At 41.7% G+C, this 23812-nt stretch overlaps 1 protein-coding gene across 2 annotated transcripts in view; it reads left to right on the top strand.

Moving 5' to 3' along the window:
• Window positions 1-5960: 5960 nt before the first annotated feature.
• Window positions 5961-23812, top strand: part of gfra2b (GDNF family receptor alpha 2b) — a 303407-nt gene continuing 285555 nt past the window's right edge. For both annotated transcript variants that reach the window (XM_054747149.2, XM_054747150.2), the window contains exon 1: window positions 5961-6851. In XM_054747149.2, coding sequence (XP_054603124.2) covers window positions 6782-6851 — 70 coding nt within the window. In that variant the 5' untranslated portion in view covers window positions 5961-6781. The remainder of the gene's footprint in view (window positions 6852-23812) is intronic.

The following is a 23812-nucleotide window of genomic DNA, read 5'->3' on the forward strand; positions in this document are numbered from 1 at the left end:
CAATTGGGAGCATATATATAGTAAAAAGAATTGGTCCAAGCACTGAACCCTGTGGTACTCCGCAAGTAACCCTGGAGTATGAAGAAGATTTGTCATGTACATTTACAAAATGAAATCTGTCAGACAGGTAGGATTTAAACCAGCCTAACGCTGTTCCTTTGATCCCTACAACATGTTCAAGTCTTTCTAAAAGAACATTGTGATCAACTGTGTCAAAGGCAGCCCTGAGATCTAACAAGACTAGAACAGACACAAGATTCTTATCTGAGGCCATAAGAATATCATTTGTAACTCTCACTAACGCAGTTTCAGTGCTGTGATACTCTCTAAAACCAGACTGAAATTCCTCAAACAGAGCATTAGTGTTTAAATGCTCACATACTTGGATGGCCACTATTTTCTCCAGGACTTTGGATAAAAATGGAAGGTTAGATATTGGTCTGTAATTCATTGGGTCATCTGGATCCAGAGAAGGCTTCTTAAGTGAAGGTTTGATTACAGCCACCTTAAAATCTTGTGGTACATATCCATTCACTAAGGATAGATTGATTATATCTAGAATGGGGGCAGTAACCAAAGGAAATGCATCTTTAAATAATTTGGTTGGGATTGGATCCAAAATGCAAGTTGAAGGTTTAGATGAAGCTAATATTTTTGATAACTCTGAAAGCTCAACTGGATCAAAACGGTTCAAGCACAGATGAGGTTCTAGAGTCACCTCTGAAGCTGCCTCACTCACTGAGGAAGAAGAAATCGCATTAGGGAGGATGCTAAAGATTTTGTTTCTAATAGAATTAATTTTACTTGTAAAAAATCCCATGAAGTCATAAACCTGACCTGTATACTTTAGAGGAAAGAAAAGAGGGAGATGTCATGGTTGGAAAACGGTTAATATTCTTGATCATTCTCCTAGAATAATCAGCTGATGCTTTGCTCCAGGCAGGAAATATACAAACGTCAGTGAATTCTACCAATCCCAGAATGCACTTCCAGCTGCTGGTGGTTGATTGACACAGTGGAAGATTGTCAATAATCATCTGTTATTGTGTTTGGTTTTCAGTTCGGCAACTTTTTTTTCTAATACTTTTTATCACAATTTTTGCCATTTTAGCTGGATTTGTGAAATTAGGATACGTTTAGATTATTTTTTTAAGTCAATGGATTCTATTGTGTTCTTTTCCCGCTGTTCCTGTCAGATGCTTTAGCTCCCCTCACACCTGTCAGTCATCTGCTCACCTGTCTGTGTAATCTGCCTTCCCAGCATTAAAACCAGCTCACTGGTCTAGTAGCAGGAGTTTCTGCTCTGGGACTGGAGATTGTGGATTCAAATCCATGGTCGGGTCATACCAAAGACTAAAAATTGGACTCAGTTCCTTCCTACTTCATACCTCTTGACAAGGGGTTGGAATGGAGGGTTAATCCACCAGATCGTTCCCGAGTGAAGCCATTGCTGCCGCTCACCTCTCATCTCTGACACCTGTTGACACCCTAGGGGAGGAGTCAAATGCAGAGAACCCATTTAACCACACATCAGTGTGTGTGACGACTAAACTTTAAAACTCCTGGTTTTCCATCAACTTTTGTCTTACTGGCTCACTGTTTTCCATGTTGTTTTCACCTCTTTTCAGTTTAGTTCAACTCCTCACCAACTACTGCTTGTGTGTTTGTGTTTGGTGCATCGACAGTCTTACACATTTTATAAATCCAAATTATCATTTAAAATTTCCTCAGAAGCTTCTGATTGTGCAGATTAATCCATTTAAACAACTTACCTGATCTAATACATAACCCTCTTTAGAATAATCCCACTCATTTAAGCAAGCAGTCTTTAGGTAGATCCCCTCTAACATGTTGGCATAACATTTCTGTTTCCTACAGCAAAGAATCAGAAAGTCAGTTAATTGATGACATCCTCGCTCCGTTCTATAAGACAGAGTCACCTCCTTTGTGATTTTAATGCATGTCACCTGAAGTTGGTTAAAACCAGGACAATCAGCTGTGCTGCTGCATGTAAACACAACACAGACTGACTGACAGAAGAGCAGACAGAGTCTCAGGTTATCTATTTATTTTGCTCATCTTCCATCTGAATGAGTTGTGTTTTTAAGCAGATCAGAGCTCTGAGTTTCTGCTGCAGCTCCTTTGATCTGTGGAGCCAAATTTGAGTCGATGAGGGAGTTGCACGCGGCTCTTTGTAGCATTCTACTGGTTGGATGAGCACATCTTAAATGAAGTCATCCAGTTTATTTCAGAAAGGAAAGGCCTCATGGCTTCTAATCTCCTGCTACACACTTCCACATATGTCCATGCATCCATGTTGCATAGTAAACTCCATTTTCACTTCAGGGTTCTGAACGGACCAGGAGTCCTAATTCAATAAAATAAGCTTAAACATATCTGAGGGACATAATTTTGCACAGTGGCCATTGGCAGGAGCTTTTACCATTTATCTAGACTGCTGCCATTTCCATCCTTCACAGCGTAAATCTCACACAGTCGCCTGGAAGGCAACAGCAATTAAACTAGATTAACTCATAAACTGAGCAGTTATCAAACCGACCCCCCTGCAGACCTCAGATCTTCAACAAGGCAGTTAAATCAAATATCAGTGAAGATGTTACATTTTCACAAGAGCTTACTTTGTAATAAAGTGCTTGAAATGTAAGTAGTTTTACAAAATGATGTTTCATTTTAGTAATATTTTGTGAGTTACTCTGAGACTTTGATAGAAAGAGGATGAGTTTGAGCATCGTGGTGTCTCGCTTAAGAGTGATGGTAGGCTGGAGTGAGAGTTGGACAAGTCCTTTGTGGCTTCGCCTTCAGTGAAGGTCTTGAAACGAATATCCCCCCCCCCCCCCCACACACACACACCTCCCCCCAGAAGAATTGTGGAATGCTGCCATCGCCAAGTTTGGACTATTGTGACTTTATCTTTTGTTTGAGTCAAGGTCAGATAGAAGTACTAATGTTTATTTAGGAAAAGGATGTGTTTTGCATCTTCTTTGTTGGAGTTTGGTCGACTGCCTCATTGACCAACATTTGTAGCGTTGAGTACGTCATGGCTTGCCAGGCTAGAAGAAACTGAATTGTTATCATCACGCTGGTGTCTAATAAATACTCAATACAGACGTTAGATCGTTTCTATCGATACTTTAGATCGATCCTCCCAGCCCTAATTCCCATCACTGCTGATGAAGATTCATATTGTTGCCTGGTGAGAGCCATTTTCATTGATTTGCTGTTCTAATAACATTATCTAACAAAGTTTTAAACCATATTTATTTCTGACTTTAAAACTTTAAACACGTTGAAGATGCTTTATTGTGACTAGCCGCTAGCTCAACTACAGCTGATCTCTGCTTCTCCAAACTAAGGCTGTACAACATCTTATCTACAAGGGCTAAGATGTTGGTTGATAGTAACTTTTCCACAGAGCCCCGCCCTAAGTGAGTCTGATGTTTATGTTAATGTGTTCTGCTGCCATTGTGTGATGATTACAACAGAAGCCTGCAGTTAGATGTGTGTGCTACATCAAGATTAAAAAGACAATAATTTTATAGTCAGTGAAAGGCTTTGGCATCATGCTGAGAGGAACTCTATGTGATATCAATGCGTTGCCAATAAAAACTTTTGCTTTCTGCCCATGGCACCATATTGAATTGGCAGCTAATTACAAATGTGCTTTGATTCCAGGTAGACCTGCTGACGTCTCTCCAAGTATTTAATTGCTAAATTAGATGCAATTTAGAAGCTAAAAATACGTATGGAAAAGCAGCAGGATGGCTTTTATTGTGTTAGACATCAGAGTTTTATTTTAATTGTGTGCATTTGACATGAAGTTCTGACTCATGAGTTGCACTGGTCGATGCAGGGGAAACTATTCACGAACAAAGATTTTTTAGATATACTGTGAAAGGCTCAGTGTTCTAAAGTTTTACAATACTTTTAACCCTCTGGAGGCAGGCGTTGCAGATTTGCAACATTTAAACCTATCTACCTGGTTACTTCACATACGTACTTCATGAGCATTTTTTTAACTCAGAAGTACTCCTGAAGGACTTAGTTGTTCGTCCATTTATCAAAACATATTTTGAGCCTGAGAGGGTTAAAGTCCCACAGCCTACAGTTACTGCTGCACCTCCAACGCAGGCGAGCCTCCTGATTGGTCCTTTATGTAAAACTATCAAATTAAACCTGACCTGTATACTTTAGAGGAAAGAAAAGAGGGAGATGTCATGGTTGGAAAACGGTTAATATTCTTGATCATTGTCCTAGAATAATGATTTGTTTTTCTTCTTAGAATACATTATGTAAAATGTTGGAGTTTATAATGAAATCAAATCTTATGAGAGCCACAGCTAGAGAGGTGGAGATATGTGCTGTGAAAGAGAGGATGGAAGATTATTTGCTGCAAGACAGAATATATGTGTGTAAATGAGAGGGACACGAGTGAAGAAGGTGAAGGACTTTAGGACTTGGGGTCTTCGTCCCAAACAACCGAGATTGCGGAGAAGAGGTAAAGAAGCATGTGAAACAAGTTGGAAGCAGTGAAAAGCATCAGGTGTGATAAAAGGGTTTCAGCTGTAGATGTAGTGAGAGCAGCCATGTTGTCTGGTTTAGAGACAGTGTCCACGAGGATTAGACAGGAGACAAAACTGGAAGTTGTGGAGCTCCAGATGATGAGGTTTTCTTTGGGAGTGATGAGGATGGATCAGGATAATTAATGAGTCCATCAGTGGGACAGATCATGTTGGATGTTTTGGAGATAAATTCAGAGAGACCAGACTGAGATGGGTTGGACACGCCCAGAGGAGAGACAATGATTACATGAAGGATGCTGAGGTTGGAGCCACCAAGCAGGAGACATAGAGGAAGACCAAAAAGGACATTTATGGATCTGAATGAAGGGGACATGGAGTTATTTGGAGTGAGGGTGGAGAATGCTGAAGACAGGACTACATGAGGACAGATGATTCACTGTGGAGATGCCTGAAGTGCAAAGTCCTAAAGGAGGATGAAGTCAAAGGTCAACAACATCTGCATTTCAGTAGTAACCCAACTTTTAGGTGTTTTAAGCTATTTACAGCTGCATGTCTTCAAAACCACCAGCAGAAATAAACGTCTAACATTTGATTTAAATACCATACATGTGTTTTGATTTATCATCTGTTTTTAAATACTGTAAATAAATCACTTTCCAAAATCCAAAGATCTCCCACCTTTAACGCCATCACAGCCTTGAGGCTGCTGACCTGCATCTCGTTGAGAATTTAGAATAGTGCTTATAAAGCAAAATGTCTCTGGCAGCCCGTCGCCCCTTCAGGGAGAGTGTTTCCTTTCCCCACAGGCAGCTGAGTGATTACCTATATGTGCAGAGAGACGTGTGTGTGGTGTGTGTTGATACATTTGTGCTTTGAGACACTGCATGCGTTATTTTTCCACGGAGGAAATTAGAAGAATTTTAAATGTCTCATTCTGGAAAAAATAAAATTAAAACAACAAAAATATTTACCCATTCACCCCTTTAGGACGGCCAGGTTGAGCTACACAGAGAAATAAAACCCAACGTACCAAGCTGCATGTATAAGATGAGTTAACATCTACCTAGACTATAAAAAACTTAAACTGATTATTTTCCTATTTGGTTAAACCTGGAGCAAAACACTGATCATCTGCACCTTAAATGTTGGATAATACTGAACATTATTTATACAATATTTTCAAAAAATGACAGTCAAAACAATTATAAATGTGGCACACAATTTAAAACGTGAAACAAAAAACAATCAGAGAAAGCTAAAAATGATGTAAATAGAAAAGGATTTAAACTGTAATACAAAAGAAAACTAACCAATCATTAACACAATTAAGCAAAAAGATCGGGAAGGCACATTTATGATTTATAATAAAATAAAAATATCTGCATTACATGTTTGGGACAATATGGAGACTAGAAATTTAAAACGATTACACACACACACACACACACACACACACACACACACACACACACACACACACACACACACACACACACACACACACACACACACACACACACACACACAGAGCTCTCCGCGCGCGCATTTTCACCTCGTGCCATTGCGCGCCGCGCGCTGAGCTCGTGTTCCTGGTGGGAGGAGGGAGAGGGAGAAAGACATTCCGTTATACCGGATCCTCCGAGTGTGTGTCAGTATCTGTGTGTGTTTGGGGCATGAGGGGGTCAGAAGCTGGACGACTTATGATTTTCTCCTCTCAGTCGGTTTAATGAAAGACGCTGGCAGGCGCGCGAGGCACCTGGAGTGGAAACCCTTTTACTGGGACACGCGCTGCCATTACGCATCGGGCTACTCCGGCGTGGGAGACTCGTTTCTAGTGGGAAGGCAGAATCGTTCTGTTCGTGTCTTTGCTGCTGTTTAGGTTTAGAGGAGGACCAGAAGGCAGTCCGGACTCGGGCAGTCTCTCGTGGAGCAATCATCAGGGGAAGTTGGCGGTCGGGGCAGCACGTGGACGTCCACTGGTGACAACAACAAGGGGAGTCTTTATTTGATCGTGAATGGATATTCGTCAAAGATCCGCCAAGCAGCACTTCACCCGGAAATGCGTTCTGTGACGAAGTCCGCAAACAGTTCCAGAATTAGGGGGGTTCGGTTCGGTTTGTTCCACAGTGTCAATGGGGAGTGAGTGAGAGACACCGAGTCCTACAAAGTGAGAGGAAGAAGCAAGTGAGAGAGAGATAAGCAGCGCCTCCCACAGGCCCCCTCCCCTCCATCCTGCCATCATGACCTGGGGGACAACAGCTGGACGCCACATGGTCCTGATCAACATCATCTCTCTGGTGTTTGTGTTGGGTGAGTACACTACACCAACGCGCGCGCTCTCTCTCTCTCAAGGTTGTTCTTTGGAGGTCCATTCCGTATTCCTCCCTTCCCCATGAACACCCCTGGGTACCACCAGGACCATGACACCCATTAAGATGTGCCCTAACGCACATGTCCCCGAGGAGATGCCGCACGCGCATTACTGAAACCAGGTTTATCCCGTTTCGAGAATAAAAACACAAAAATGTCAGAAAGTGGGAAGACTTGAACTGAAACTCCCCAGACAACATAAAGACCAGATTCTAAACATTTATTTCTCATTAATTAGTAAAAATAGATTGAAGGTCAAACAAGTGAACTTCAGTAATTGTCATCAAATGTTATAAATTATTAGACTGGAAACTGGATTAGCAGCTCTCATAAACGTCACCCTGCAGTTGTACTGAATCAGACCAAATGATTTATTCATCATATGATGCTGTGTGTGTTTTCTGTTCTGCAGCAGCTCCTGTACAACATCTGTTTTTTTTGACATATTTGTGTTTCTGCGGGAATTGGAACTCAGATCACCCCACTTGAATCCCCTCTACTGATAGATCAGGACTTATCTAATCTGATCTGATCTTGTCTTGCATGCAGCCTTTCACATTACAGACTGTTGAAGTGGAGTAATTTACACAGTGTTGGTGGATTATCTTGTTCTGTGGCAGTGTTTCCTTTCTTATAATCTGATAATCTGGTGTAAAGTTAAAGAAATGCAGTAACTATGCACACCCCCTCAAACGATTACTAGGTATGGACATATAATTAGGAAATAAATAGATACCTATTGACGCTTCGCCTACTGAAGGACTCTTTCCTTGGTGTATGGGCTTGAAGTTCTCCTGTCTTGTACAGGAAGTGTCTGAGCAGCAGGTGTTTGAAATCAGGACAGTTGATCTGTTGTTCCAGCAGAGGGGGCTTATGGCCCTCCTGAACCAGCAGCAAACAAAGCTCAATAATACTGCATGGTGAAGAAAGTTGTCACTGATATATCTGAGGAGAATTGTACTTTCCTCACTGCGTGTTGTAAAATGTAATCTACCACAATGCTGCTGTTTTGTCAGCTGCTGCTAACCAGATGAAACCAGATGTGCTCTGACTCTCTTCACCTGTAAAATAAATACCACCAGCACCAGCTTTAAACAGATGAGTGAGTGACAGAAATCTAGATCCAGTCTTTATTTGACTAGAAATGTTTTGTTTGTGCCCAATCAGTTTTTATGTACCTTATCAATTGATTTATAGAGCACTTTCAACTGCATTGCAACTGACCAAAGTGGAAAAAGCATAGGGCACAAAAGAAGAATTAGATAAAAATAAATAAAGCAGACACAGGATGAAAACAGTTAGGTAAAACACCACCAATGAAATAGAGCATTTAAATTGTCACAAGGACAGAATTAAATAAATGAATAAATTAAAATACATTCTTCTAGAATATGCCAAGCAAGGAAGAGATAAGAATAAGCCTGTTTAAAAGTGATATTAGGGATTAAAAGCCTGAGAAAAATAATAGGATTTAAAAACAGCTAGGGAGGATGCCTGCCTAACCTGGAGGGGAAGTCAATTCAAAGCTTCAGGCCACTGACTGAGATCGCTTTCTCTCTTCTAGCTTTAGCGTGTCTTGGGGACAAACAGAAGCAGCTGATTGGTCGGTCTAAGAGCATGCATGGGGTGATAATGATAAATAACTCACACTTGTATTGCAGCCTTCAGCGTCAGAGGACTCCAAAGAGCTTTACACTACAGTGTATAGTTCATCCATTCACACACACATTCACACACTGATGGTGATAAGATAAAAATAAAGTTAATTTTGTCTTCGTTATAAATCAAATTACTCATTTTTATTTTTTAAAGACAAACGTTTTGCTGTTTAAATTTTCCCCAGAACCGATGAGAGGGAGGTTTGGCTGGTCTGGGGCGTGGCTCGACAATGCTCCCAGACCAGCTGATAAATGGCACAACGGCAAAAAGTCAGATGACACCCTGAGGATGACTCAAGGCTTCATTTGAAACTGTTAGCAGGTATGAGATAAACATCTTTAAACCAACAAAACGTTTGTCTTAAACAAAGAAAATTGAGTAATCTGATGATAATGAGCTACAATGTAGCCACAGCTGCCCTGGGGCACATTGACTGAGTCAAGGCTTCTGAGAACAGGCACCACTGGTCCCTCCGACCACCACCAGCAGGCAGGGCAGTTTGTGTCTTGCCCAAGAACACAACAGCAGAATTCTCTGTCCGGAGCCAGGATTGAACCTGCAACCTTCTGATTACTGGACAACCTGCTCAATCTCTTGAGCTACTTCTGCCCTAATATGGGTGGGTGTTAAATATCATTATGATTCCATAATATCAATCAACTCAACTCAAATCAAATCAAATCAAATCAAATATACTTTATTGATCCCAGAGGGAAATTAGAGTTTCAGTACACACAATTCTGAGATCAGACATACATAGGCAAGACACATGACAAGAATTGGTGACTGGTCATTCGCAACCCTGAGTCGCGCTACCTTAATAGAGATAAGAGGGTTACATGAGGATTGGTTCAGGTGGAGGGAAAAAAGGCACTTCAGAGTTACCCTCCACAGGGAGGGTAGCTTTGCTCTGCAAAAAACACCTCAGACAGATATGCAACAGACTTCAGACATTACACAACTTAAGAGTCCACTAGGTGGGGTGGTGGGTTGGGACTATCCCCACTTCAGTTCCTGCAGCCACGATGAAGCAGCGCATGTCACCTCAGTGTGGATGGGGGAGGAGCATTGAGGGTTGGAGGGTTGCAGTGACCCTGGAACGTTTAAGCGGCCTTCCCGCAGTCCCGCCCAGGCTGGGATAGGAGACAGAGTTGAGTTGCCATAGCGACGGCACATTCCACATATCTTCTGAGGGGGGAGTTTTCGTTGGAGCCTTGCAGGCTCAAGGGCGCCAGATTCCGATAAAAATTGTTTTGGGGCCAGACAGAGATAATTTCCTCTCTGTCTTACAGTTTGTTGGTCCTCAACCTCTCAAAATCCCAATAATGGACATTAAACTATCCCAATCCGCGCTGATTCATCCACTCTATCCTTGATGGCATCCATCTTCTGTGCCAATGAATGATTCTCAGCCAAAGTTCCAAGCTTACGATTCATCTCGACAATTATGTAAGTCTGTGAATTCACAGCGCGGTGCAAACCATCTCTGAGCTCCGGGTTCAGGCCAATATTCCTTGACAGCTCGTTTATTTTCCAGTAAGCCAGGAAGCCTCCATGGCCAATGAACAGGAAACCCAACACCAACACCACGAATATCCACACATCTTCAGAGTCTTCCACAGACAGCTGAGATAGACACATCAAGTTCCAATGTTTCCAGGAGTCTATGATGTGTCCAACTGGGTCTGTTGTGGCGGGGCATCTGGGAGCACCTTCTCCCGTTCGCATCGTTGAAAAATTTTTATCAATCGCGTTGAACTGACGAGATTCATTTTAGTGAATTTCAGTTTCTAGTTTCCAGAAAAAATGCAGAAGCAGCCGTGCACCCAGCACACACAGACAGAAAAAGGCCTTGAGGATAAGCTATGGAGGAGAGGAGAAGAAAAGCGTCTGCACCTGCCAAGAGCCGGGAGAAGAAAAAAAAATCAGAATGGTATAGAGCTCTGGACGTCAGGTGACTCTCGGAGAGTATAGACGCCATGTTGGCAGGCAACAAAGGTAAACAAAATGAACGGGATTGGCTTGGATTTTACACCGTTGGAGTTTACTTCACACTTTAAAACCGAAGAAATCATTTAATATAGTCAGAAATTAAATAGACTAAACATCTCCGACCCTTACCGTGTCCCTGTGATACTTTTTAAAAACGGCAGAAGCTGTCGGAGCGGACCTCTTACCGAATTTGAGATGCCCTGACATTTATAATTTATAAAACTAATTAAACAAAAACACAATTAACATAGATTTACATGTAAGAAGTTTAAGTAGAGTGCTGTGCTGTTTGAATGTATAAACTGAACGCCAAGAGAAATCACTAGTCTGATTTTTTTTTCCGTGAATAAAATAAATATGTCAGGCAGGAGCGTCTCAGGATTTGTCTGAGATCTGTCTTGGTGAGACAGATAATAGCAATCCAAAGTGCTTTTTATGTGTGATCTGACAATTGATCAACCATTGCTTAAAAATTAAATGCAGCTTAGCCGGTTAATTGCTGTGATCATAAAACATGTAAATGGCAGCACGCAGAAATCACGAGGCAACGTTTTACGTGATGTTTACTTGTTGCTATGAGTAATAAGACAGAAAAAGCCACGCCAAAATAAGTTTAGGAAGCCCACTAAGATCCGTAATAAAAGCATTTAAAATAAATACCATACACAGCTGAGGAAACGTTGGTTTAAGTACCTGATATGAAGTGGTCGCTGCATAAGCAAAAACCTGTACTCTCGGGATCCCACAGCTTCATTTTAGCCCGGTCACTAGCGCGTTTTATTGCAATGATCCAACGTTTGCGGCGCTCCGGATCTTGGGGAATCCTGTAGAAGGCTCTTCCCTTATCTTGTCCGCTCAGTTCTGGCATCCTGGGGCCCAACAGGAATCTACAATGTTTCCTGTTTGATTGAGTTTTCTGACAATAACAAACAGCCTAGCTGGCCAAGATGGCGCCATTTCGATTTGAACAGTTGCATGCTGGGAGAAGTGACGTCATCTTACTCAAACAAAAATCTTACATAACCTTTGATGAAACCAAATAATAATGTCGAAGACACTTCCTCACCCATTCCAACCTACACTTCTTTACCTCTTCTCTACTTTGTCTGTTGCTTTGGACCGTAAACCCAGTGCACTTCTTCACTTCTACTCGTTGTAACATTACCATTCCACTTGTGTCCCTCTCATTTACACACCTGTTCAGACCTGCTGTAACTAATCTTCATCCCCCTCATTTCCAGTACACATCTCCACCTCTCTAGCTTTTCTTCTACCTCTGCTCTCACAGCAGATCACAATGTGATCTTCATACACCATAGTCCATGGAGACTCCTGTCTGACATCATCTGCCTGCCTGTCCATCACCAAAGCAAACAAGAAGGGGCTTAGAGCTGATCCTTGATGCATTCCCACCATCAACCATTCACGTTGTCACTCTTACAGCACACCTCACTGCTGTCTCACAGCTCTCAAACATGTTCTGCACCACTTTAGCATACTCCTCTGTGTGTAAATTGAGTGCTTTAAGAGCTCAGTATATATTATGACCAATAATATATGTATGACCAATAAGCTGTGATACTCTATATAAATATAGAATATCAACCTGCTTGGTCTTTGTGTGTTTCATCAGAAGATTCTAGGATTCTTTGTTTTATTCAGGGATTGTAAACACTTCATTTTGATTCAAGGAAAGAGTCAGGTTTGTAAAAGTAAGAATTTGTTTCCCCAAACAATTAAAACATAACAAGTTAACTAATATTTACTGTGATGGATGAATCTAGATGGAGTAGTTGTGGTATATGGTGCCTATGTGTGAATGCGATGTTATGAGAACTTCCGTATCTAGGAAAGCTGAGTTCTGAGTGTAAAATAATTTGGTTGGCGTTAAGCTATGAAGTTGATTCTCATCAAAAAGCATAAGACGCAATCACACTGTGTTCTACCTCACCCTTCAGAGACCCTCTTCACGGATCCGGAGGTCATCGAGGTCGGATAACCCCTTAGCACCCAGGTCCATTAGATTGACCACAGCGCCGACTTCTCCAGTCAAAAGATGTTGCCAGGCACACAGGTTGGATGGAACCGTTTGCGTCTAGACTCTTAAGGAGTCAGAACAAAATCAGCTTTGTTCTGCAGGAACCATTTGCTGTGTCAGCTTTGCAACAACCTCGACCGCGTGTCTAGGCTGCTTCTTAGTTAAAGAGACTTCACCACGGACGGCCGTTTCCGTAGCTTCCTCTTGAGCGGAATGCTGAGTGATGAGACCTGGAACTCGAACAAACTGCAACTGCTGAATCACCAGAGTGATTCTGTTTTAATGTTCTCATGTTATGATTTTTGTGGCCAACCAGAGATTGACATGGTGAGGAATACCAAGTTACCAATGTTCTTTACCATGAATACCATGTTCTTTACCAAGACAACCTCAGAAAACACGCCTTCTTTCAGATACCAGATGCTCTGATCTCGGGTAAAGAAATATCTATGTGTCACGCGTTTGACTTAACTTTACCTTGCCCTTGTGTGAGTGTAGATGGTGATGGCCTTGTCAATCAACATTACTGATCCATCTATAAATCAATGTAATCATAACATAACATTCATTTCAAACTTCAGCCATTCAAACAGAGATTAATGAAAGCATTTACTTAATATTATAATTATTATAAGTGACAATAAACAAATGTTTATTTAATGATTATTTAAATTATAAGTTTTAAATGTTCACATTATATTTAAGAATTCATTCTTTGAGTGACTAATCCGAGCTGCGAGTGTTCACTTTATTCAGAGGCATGAAGAATCCTGTAGGACGATAAGGGAAGCTTGAGGCCTTGAGGAGGGAACATCATTGTTGGCAATACGTTATCATGTGTTCAGAGCTGCAGAGAGGCTCTGAACCCCAGCTGATGGGATGAAGGCAGGCAGATTAAAGGAAACACATGCAGTCTTGTGTCTCCATTTTGACCAGATATTGAAGGGTCAAACTGTACTTAAAACTGACCATTACTGGACATTACATCTGCCATTCCACACCTCCTCATACACCACAGCTTCTCTATTTTTTGTCATACAATGTCTCTGAATCTACAAAGATACCCATCCTTCTGACCTTCCTTACTTCTCCGTCAGCATCTTTAAAGCAAAAGTAGCATCTGGAGTACACTTTTTTGGCATCAAGCCATTCCCACAATTATGCAAGCCCTCTCTGCTGCCATGTTTTGATCACATAAAGTACAATTAAAAAATATTGCAGCAGAAAATAATATTTTAGAATTTGCCGAGCGGTGAATTGTGCTATTTTTACAAAGTGCCTAAAGGAAACTTAGTGCCCACCTGCAGCAGGTTGGTGACTCCTGAATTAAACAGACTGTCCCTTTACATGATCTTTACTCTTTTGTGTCCTGAGTTTTGAACACTCGGGAATGACAACATAGTTATTGGTGTGTATTTTCCTTGGAGATCAGAGGCAGTACATTCCTAAATCATTGCAAGCAAGCAGTACTTTTGTGTTGGAGTAAGACCTTACCAACAGATGGTCATTCAGGTAAAAGGATTCTGGGAGCACAATTTTCGAACTAGTACTTTGTCAGGTCATTCAACTTGTAGCAAAAGGACAAGCACATCACACTCCCTTTCATCACTGGCAAATGACATCAAGAGGCAAATGTGTAAAACATCAAGGTTTATGGATGGTGAAAGTTTGTAACTGTTTGTTACAAATCAGCAAATTAATTTAGTCCTCACAGGCTCCCATAGAAAGAAACATGGCATCACCCAGAGACTTAGACCTGCTCCCATGCATTTTAGACCTGATTTTTATGGTTGTATGTTGCAAAGCTGCCAGTATTTTTCAACAGCTGGGCATCATTTCATTCATTTTCAGCTAGATTTTGATCGATATTTCCAGAGATTAACAGTAAAAACTACACATAGTCTCTTTAAACGTTTGAGTAAATAAAGCAGACATTTCTGTTCCACAAAACATTTACCTGAAGTTTTAACAAGACTTAAATGTCATGGGAAGCCATCTTCCAGCAGGTGTGTTGCTTTAGAGATCATGAGTGGATCTGTGTTTGGTGAAATAGTAACACATTTATTAACTTGTTGCAACAGCACCTGTTAGAGGATGGGCTCTATAAGGCAGCAAGGGGACATTCAGCCCTTAAAGTTGAATCATTGGAAACACAGGAAAGGGGAACCAAACGACTTGGGACATTTTAGCCTCTCAGTCTGAGCCTGATACATCTTCACTGCACTACAGTGTCATGTGTGAAAATACAGAGGCTGAGGTTGAGTCACTGCTTCGAAGCCTCAGGGACCCACACAGGTACAGCAGTTACAGACACAAGCTTGTTTGTATTTGTGAACAGGGGCCCAGTGTGAGCTGCACACCACTTTTAATACCACAGTTGTTAGCCCATTTGCTGATTGCATGATCCAATGGTTCTGAGTTTTAAGTTGTTTTTAACACTCAGCTGCTTTAATTTAACATTCTTATTTCTTCTAAGATGTTTAAACCCTGATGAGACACAAGAGCCAAACTGTTAGTTTTATGCGTCAAAACATCTTTACATCTGTAGTTCCCCCAAATAGCAGCCAAAGCTCATTGATTGATAATGTGAAGCAGGACCTTGTGGTGTTGCACAAACTAGTAGGAAGCCACCAACTCAGTGTGACCAAAACAAAAATATGAATTACAAAACAAAAGAGTAAAACCTACAGTGCATCACAGTTTGTTGTGTATGGTGCTGCATAGCTACAAAACCATGAGATGCTGTGGTTAATCTAAGCTCAATGCCAGAAATCCACCCAATGCACATGTGAATGTCAGCACTGGACGACTGGAGAAAGAAAGAACGTTATCTGGTTTGACTTTGATCTGATTTTCAATTTCCTGTTGACATGGATTTCATGTTTCTTAATCCTGTTTCACGCTGCAATAATCTCACAGATTTTTTACCTGCTCCTCCCCTTCTGACCATCTTAAGGACGTGCATGTTTACTGTAATGGCTCTCCTACCTTCTGTGGCATGTTATGAGTTCTCTGGTCCACTCGGAAAACATCGGGACCTCTCCGATCACAAATCCGGGCTTTCAAACATGTTGGATTGTCTTGATTTTACATTAGAATAAATGAACGTGCAGTCTGTTGGATGTAATGTACAGCCAGTCAGAAAGTGAAACATGGCCTGCATTTGATATAGCGCCTTCCAGAGTTCTGGAACATCCCAAGGTGCTTTACAACACAATCAGTCATTCACCCATTCTCACACATTCACACCCTGGTGGGGATGAGCTACAATGTAGCCACAGCTGTCCTGGGGCACACTGACAGAGGCGAGGCTGCTGAGCACTGGTGCCACCGGTCCCTGCGACCACCACCAACCGGCAAGGCGGGTTAGGTGTCTTGCCCAAGGACACAACAGCAGCATTCTCTGGTCGGAGCCAGGATCGAACCTGCAACCTTCCGATTACTGGACAACCAGCTCTAGCTCCTGAGCATGCTGTCCCAAATTGGCCTGTACTATTATAGTGCTTTTCTGAGTCAGAGAACTCCAAAGCATTTTACGCTACAGAGAATCATCCATCTTTTTACAAAAACATTTACACACTGACAGTGATGAGCTTCATCATAGCTACAGCTCTCCTAGGAAACACTGACTGAGACTGCTGTACACAGGCACCACCGGTCCCTCCGACCTACAACAGCAGGCAAGAAGGGTGCAATTGTCTTACAGGTCACAACAGCTGAGGGGTGGGTTTCGAACCTACAACCCTCCACTTATTATAATGAGTGGAATCTGCCATTGTGACGACCCTCGTCCCTTCGGTCCTCACCGTCATGTTTTTATCTGCGCCCTGGCCTCATCACCACTGAGCACTCAGCACCAGGGACAGTTCCGGAGCGGCTCACCCTCGCTTTGTGGAAATTCAGGACCCTGGAGAGACGCACACCAGCAGCAAGAGCTACTGATCCAAATAGGCCATCATGCAGACCTGAGGACTTCAAAAGCAGAGGATTGCTTTCACTCAGAGAGATCCAGAGTTAGTCTGCGATTCTCCTGCGCCGGTGTATTAGTTGAAGCTACGGATAAACTGTGGTTTTGTGCTTGTCTTGGAGCTATTTAGAAAGTAGTAATTGTTCCTGTCTGACCCGGGTAAAGGTGTTAAACAGAGTTGAAAGCTCTGGTTTTTGATGTTTCTCCCCAAAGGGCTTGTAAGCTGGGGATTCCTGTTTTAGGTGTTTTAACTATTCGGCCGTAAGCCGCTTCATAAGCTATTTTTAGCTTACGTTTTCAGTTATACACCTTTATTGCACCGTTCTCTGTTTTTGCCTAATTTGTGCCTTCAAGAGAAGGACTCCCTTTGTTAATAAATCATTTTACCTTTTACTCATCACCTCACTATTTGCACCGTTGCACATATTTTCACTGTGTTTGTCCCCTCATACTCCTGGTCGGTCAGGAGGAGACATAACAGCCATGGCTAGACTAACCAGACTATGGAAAGGTGCAGCTGGAGTGGGAGTGCCGGCCGGCGGCACCAGCTGGCTGGCAGTGCTGCTCAGTGGTAGCTGGGATGCACGTGGTGTGCTGAGGATTCAATGGTGAGTGAGGAAGGACCTCTGACAGAGACAAGAAAAAAATCAATGACTGAGCATTTGCCCTGGTAAGAAGAAAACTTATGTGGGTCCTAGGATGAGTGTATGATCGGTGCCAGAAGGGGGCATGATCACTATCGCCTGACAAACATATTTAGAAATAATGAAAAACCAGGGAAAGCTAAAACATGCACAAGTAAAACCTATCAGTTTCAAGCACAGTAGGATGATCGTCTGCAACCAAATTAAATTCTTATTTGACTCTGAGCTCTCGTGATTCAGAAACTCCTGATGTTGACTCTTGTTTGACTGCTATAGTTGTCAGACAATTCAGAGGAGCAGTCCGGAGACTCCGAAGTTGCAAGTGAGCGGAGGTGGCTGAGGGACTTTTCAGTACCCTATAAAGGGTCATTTTAGCGCATACTGGCTTAAGAAAATTATTTAAAAATATGAAAAATGTATTTAGTTCATCTATAAATGTGGTCGGGGGGGACAAAGAAAATCCTTAATCAGAACGCTTTTATGTTCTGTATTGTACATAACTGTTGCTGTGATTATGCAGAAGTGTGAGGAAGTCAAAATGCACATCTTATTACAACAATAAAACAACACATAAAAGGTCCGTCAGATTAGGATAAAGAAAAGCTGCCTTTATTATGACTTTACATACAGCAAGTGTAAAAGCAGCACATTTAGCAGTGCAACACAATGTTAATAAAACAATTATCTATGATAACACACATTGCACAAGGGGGTGGTGGGGTGCTGGTGTACATTTCAACTATGAAAAATGCTAGGATGGAACAAAGAGGTTTCTAGTGAGGTTCACAGCATGATTATTGCACAGAACATCCCATAGTAATGAATGCTATACTGCCCAGTGTACAGGCTTTTTATGGTGTTGTCAATCAAACTGAATATGAATTGTTTCACAAAACAAGTACACAAATATCCTACAAAATGACTTTTTACAAAATCAGGTGTTCTGACATTTCTAGGCTTAGTTTAATTTAAAACAACAGAAATTATATTTATTTAAAGACGCAACGTACTGTCTAATAATGTAATCTAAAAATTTAAGAGAAAAACAATATTTAAGTAAATCTCCACCTGAGTGTCAATGTGTGTGTGCGCATGACTGATTTTGTTGCAAAGCACCTTGGGGGGTTCTAGGTCTCTAGCAGGCATTTTATCAAATAATTCACACTTTAAGCATGACTAGTACAGTATGTGTATTTCTGTAGTTGGAGTTAAATTATGGGACCATCTAACAGAAGAGTTGAGACAAAAAAAACCCTCCTCAAGCCAGTTTAGATGAAAATACTGAAGATGTCAGATATTATTGACGTATCGATATTATCGGCCGATATATCGGAAAATATTGGTGTGGGTTTTTACTTCTTTTTTTCTCGTGCCCTGCTTGGCTGTAAAGAAATCAGAATTGATGTCTGAGTGCCGAGGACAAGCCTTACAGTTTTAATGTCACAGGTGGAGCAGTATAGCTTCAGCCATAATGCCTCGTCTGGGTGGGTTTTTACTTCTTAGTGATCCAGCTTTTACATACCATGCACATATTACACATCAAAACCTTCAGCTTCATCTCCTCTCTCTCAAACTTCCAAAATATAACAGACCTGATATTTAGCTTTTGAGATATTTAAGTGTTATTTAGCACAACTTGTGAATAATTAGGAATCTGTGTAGTGAGAATCTGCTGCCCTTAGAGCACATAGCTGAGTGTATAGCTAGCCAGCAAACAATAACGTAAAACAAGCACAAGTATCTTCACCTAAGGCTTGCTTTTCTTAAATTGGGTGGGGAACCATGGTCCATCAAGGGCCGCTATCCAGCATATTTTAGTTTCAACCCTGCATCATCACACCTGATTTTAATCAGCGGGTGATTAACAGGCTTCTGCAGAGCTTGATGAGCTGCAGAACATGTGAATCAACCACTGAATCAGAAGTGTTGGAGCAAAGACATGCAAGATACCGGCCTTTGAGGACCAGGGTTCCCCACTCCTGTCTTAAATTAAAACCTTTATAAAGGTTTATCAGTAACTGCAATATACAGAAGCAGACAAATACATCATGAATGTTTACACACATCGCGCTTAGCATTTAGCCTACCTAAGCATGCGTATGCTCATGTTGCTTACATTCTATCAACTAAGTAACTTCAACACACACACAAACATTCCCTAAACAAATCAATACTTACAAAACAAATGTTTTTCAAGGCACAAACATATAAAGGAAAATCAGCATGTTCATGATTTGTTTATTCTCTTGTATTTTTCCCATGGGCAAGGGAAGCATTGGGTCGGGGAACTCTTCTATTCAAATAACCCCACCCCCTGAGGATCCTAACCAAGCCAATCAGCACTGAGCACCATACATCACACACCGCACCATTCCGTTTCTCATAAAACAACGAAGATGAAGTCTAAAGCGGACCTTGCTGCAGCTCTTTCCTCTGTTATAAATGACTGGAACATGTCTTTAAAACCACAAGAAGAAGAAGAGCTAAAAGCCTTTCTTCTAAAAATGATATTTGTGCCGTCGCCAGACACCATTTTTAACTACGACTAAAAAGACTACAGTGTCGCCGTCGCGTGATGCAGTCGACATTTCCACCTTTTTCCTGATTGGTTATTTTTGATCTGGCTAGTCCCGCCCTTTATGTGCCTCTCTGTCTGTGAAGAACCCAGGCAAACATTGTCACGACAATGTCCAAGGCCAAAAACGGTCGCAGTCGGACGTCTTAAATTTGTTAAAAGATATTTATCAGAAAATTCCCTAAAAATCCATTCAAATAAATTTGTACATGTCAACAGTTACATGTATAATTGTTGTGGTGACAATTAGTTACGTGTAGTTCAACATGTAGCATCCCAGCAAATATTGGTCCGGCAGCATTGTCCTTTCCACGGCCAAAAACTGTCGCCGTAGGACGGTTTAAATTGGTTAAAAATATGTAACAGAACATTTCCTAAGAATCCAGTGAGATACATTTATACATGTCTACAGTTATCTGGGGTTACATCAGCTTGACAATTTGTTACGTAGTTCAACGCAGAACATGCTGTGAATCAGATGCAACCACATCTACACAAAGATATGGCTCAACTGGTAAGGCATCTGCCTTTCATGTCTGGGACCTGGTTTGAATCCAGCCTGGGACATATGAGATTTACCCTCAGATGGCATGAAGAAATGTTTTTTTTTTTTATTCCAGTAATGATATTTTTGCGGTAATTATATAATTTTTACAATAATACAGCAATAAGAAACCTACATTTGAATTATTAAACGTCCAAAAAAGACAAGCTGAAAAACGTTTATGTCACGGCCAGAAAAGACATCACTTCAACTTTCATTTTGGAACTATTTTTCAGCCATACTGGAACGTGTCGGTTTGGTGCTGTTTCAATGGTCAATAAACATCCGAATGTTGGCTGGGACCAGACTAGTTCTCTGTGTGAACAGAGGACGAGTCTGGTAGGTCAGACTATCACTCAGCTGCAGTTGGAGACATGGGGAGACCACGCACATATCGGTATTGATTTATACCCGTATCGGAAATTAAGACTTAGACAATATCGAGCATCCCTAGCAAATACAAAGTGCAAATTCTAAATACATACAAACATGAGTTGTTGAAAGAGCGGGTCAAGTGTGCCTCAGAGTCCTTCTCCACCCACATATCAATTTTAAAAACTGCAACATTAGTAGGCGTTGCCTGGCAGACCGAGAGGGCGGAGCCGCGGCAGTGACGAAGACGATAAGTAACGAGACGATGCTAGCTCCCTTCACCCTGAGCAGTCATTAGAAGTGGAGGACGTTTCTCCCCCTCCTTACCCAGACACTCGAGAAGAAAGGAACCAAGTCTATTTGGAGGAGACAAGCGAACCTGAGCCTTATTGTTTTGAGCTTGTGAGTTGCCTGAAACTACCGGAACTGACTCAACAGAACCAGCTCTGAATGGTAAGTAGCCATTAGCCATAGCATTAGATTAGCTGCAGGGTTTGGCTCCACGGCCCTAGAGAGCTAGTATTCAACATGTTTTAGAGATTTATCTGCTTCAACACACCTGGTTTTAATCAGCAACAAATAGCTGAGCTGCTTAACAGCTAATCTAACCTGTTAAAGCAGGAAAACCACTGAGACATGCTGGATAGCAGCTCTCCAGGAGCCCTGGGCTTAAGTTACAGTCTGCTGCATAGAAAGTTATGAAAATATCCCATGAGAAAATTATTCTGTAATGTGTTCAGCCCACTAACACTGCCCTGATTTCATTATTTATTTACTGATACTAGCTGCTCTCTTGAGCCCTTTTCAGACAGACATTCTGGAACATTTGTGGACAATTCAATCCGGTTTTTAACCGGAACTGTGTTTTCAGACACACCACTTTTGTACCGGAACTTGTCCTTTCGGCTGCGTTCACACAGCAGGGAAAAGTTCCAGATGTCTGACTTATGTTAAGAAGAAGAAGAAGAAAATATCATTTCTATAGCGCCTCTCAAGATAAAAATCACGAGGCGCTTAAGCATAATTCTGCGCACACGAAGACGCATAAGAGACCTGGATGATGAAGCTCAATGGTTAAAGGAACCACTGAAGCGGTGTGAAGCGCTCCGTCGCGTGTCTAGGCGGTACCGTAGGAGGCGAGCTGCCGTGGTTCGCTGCATGCTACAGCAGCGAGCTATAGGTGCGCACAGCGTCCCCCGGTCCCCTCCTCCTCCCCCTCCCTCTTGTCCGGAACTTTACCTCACCAGTCTGAATCAGCCACCCTGTCCGTAACAAGTCCGGACCTGTTACTAGGGGCTTCGTCCGGATAAATTCCGGAACACATTATCCGGATGTTTGTATTCAGACAGAAAGGTCTTACGGACAGAGTCCGGAACATTTCCGTTTTTCATGGCCTGTCTGAAGGGGGCTTTGGTTGTAGGTGATCCTCTGGTGTCTGCAGCTGGTCTCCTCTGCTGGTGTCGTCAGGATCAGGAGCTTCCAGAAGAATGTGCCTTTCAATGACTCTTTCCCCCTTATTTGTTATATTAATTAAATAAATCTCAATTTATATATTTCCTGTTTTTGTTCATGTCCATAAATACTTAAACATGCTTGAAATTAAAACGAGCTTTTAACAGTGAGGTGCTAGTTTAATTCATCACAATAGAGCTAGTTAAACATGCAACAATGTGATAATTCAATTAATGTAATTTATAAATATCCATTAAAATATCAAAACTGGAATCAAAATGAGACATGTGGCAGCACAAAGAACTTGTCAAACACAATATTTATTATAATAATTGTGGGCAGACAGGAGACAGAGCTGATGGAGGTTCTCAGTCATCGAAGGATGGCTGAAGGCTTTCCAGGAACAGGAGATGCGGTGTTGTCTCTTCTCTCTATTCTGCTAGATGAGCTGATAGGTTACAGGTGTGTGAGGACATCCTCGTGCTGTCATAACCAGATGACAGGAGTTATCAGGTGATCAGCCAGGCTAATGATGAGATGTAGAAAGAAAACATATCCAGGACAGTGTACAATAATATGTGGTGTTGCTCACTTTATGTGCTCTTATAGAATATTAACGTGTGCCTGCCTCATGGTGTAGAGTCCATATTTTGCCGAGTGTCCTGCAATAATGCAGGTTATTAGTTAATTTACTTTTGATAGCAAAGAACAAAATATTTAATGTAAAAGATATTTACCAGATGAATCAGCTCACACGTCACCACCAAGTGTCACAGGGGCAGAATCGGTAGCCTCCTTCATGATGTCATGATGTAATCACATACTTATTTAATTGTTAATATCTTAAAAATTCTGAAATTTTTTAATTTTTTTTTACCTTGAACAGTTCACTGAGCTTGCACTGTCACTGAGGTGGAAGCTGGAATCAACAGCAGACACCTCACATCTTGGTCTTTTCAGGGGTGTGGACGCTGCTCTGGGACTTTCTGGAAGATTAATTTCCGTCATGGTCTCTGTGTCACAAGACACACTGAGGCTGTGAGCTCTAAACTGGGTGGCTATGTAAAAACAAATAAGCAGCACATTTATAAATGTTTAAAAGAGCATAAAATCACATGTAACAACTAGAAGGTGATAATAAAATGTTTACATAGAAGATTATTAAAAATAATTCACCTTTGCTACGCCGGTAAGGCTTCACGTCAGGCTGGACAAGTGCATTCTTGCAGACTACTGAATCAGTCTGACAGCCAGTGTCTTGGACAGATTTAGCCTGAAAAAAATAGAAGCACATTGTTGTTGGAACTTATAAAGTCAGATAATAAACAAAATAAACTGTCCCATATAGGCGCTTTATAACATTCCTAGTGTGTGATCCAAGGGCGTAGGAACCGGGGGGGATGGGTGGGACGTGTCCCCTCCAATATTTGACAAACGCGCATTTGTCCCCCCCAATAACATGGAGAAGACTCGCGAGCTTTTATTTTGAAAGACACCGCGGACTTCTCTCCGACACAGCCCCTCCCCTCAGGAAGTTAGACAGGCTGGCTGAGAGAAGCAGGAGTCAGAGAGCCGGGGCAGACACAGGGAGACAGACGGCAGCAGCTCAGCGAGTTCCTCTCATGGGCAAAAAAAAAAGAAAGAAAGGAATTGTGAGT

This window comes from Nothobranchius furzeri, chromosome 6 (genome assembly GCF_043380555.1).
Source record: "Nothobranchius furzeri strain GRZ-AD chromosome 6, NfurGRZ-RIMD1, whole genome shotgun sequence".
Taxonomy (NCBI): Eukaryota; Metazoa; Chordata; class Actinopteri; order Cyprinodontiformes; family Nothobranchiidae; genus Nothobranchius; species Nothobranchius furzeri.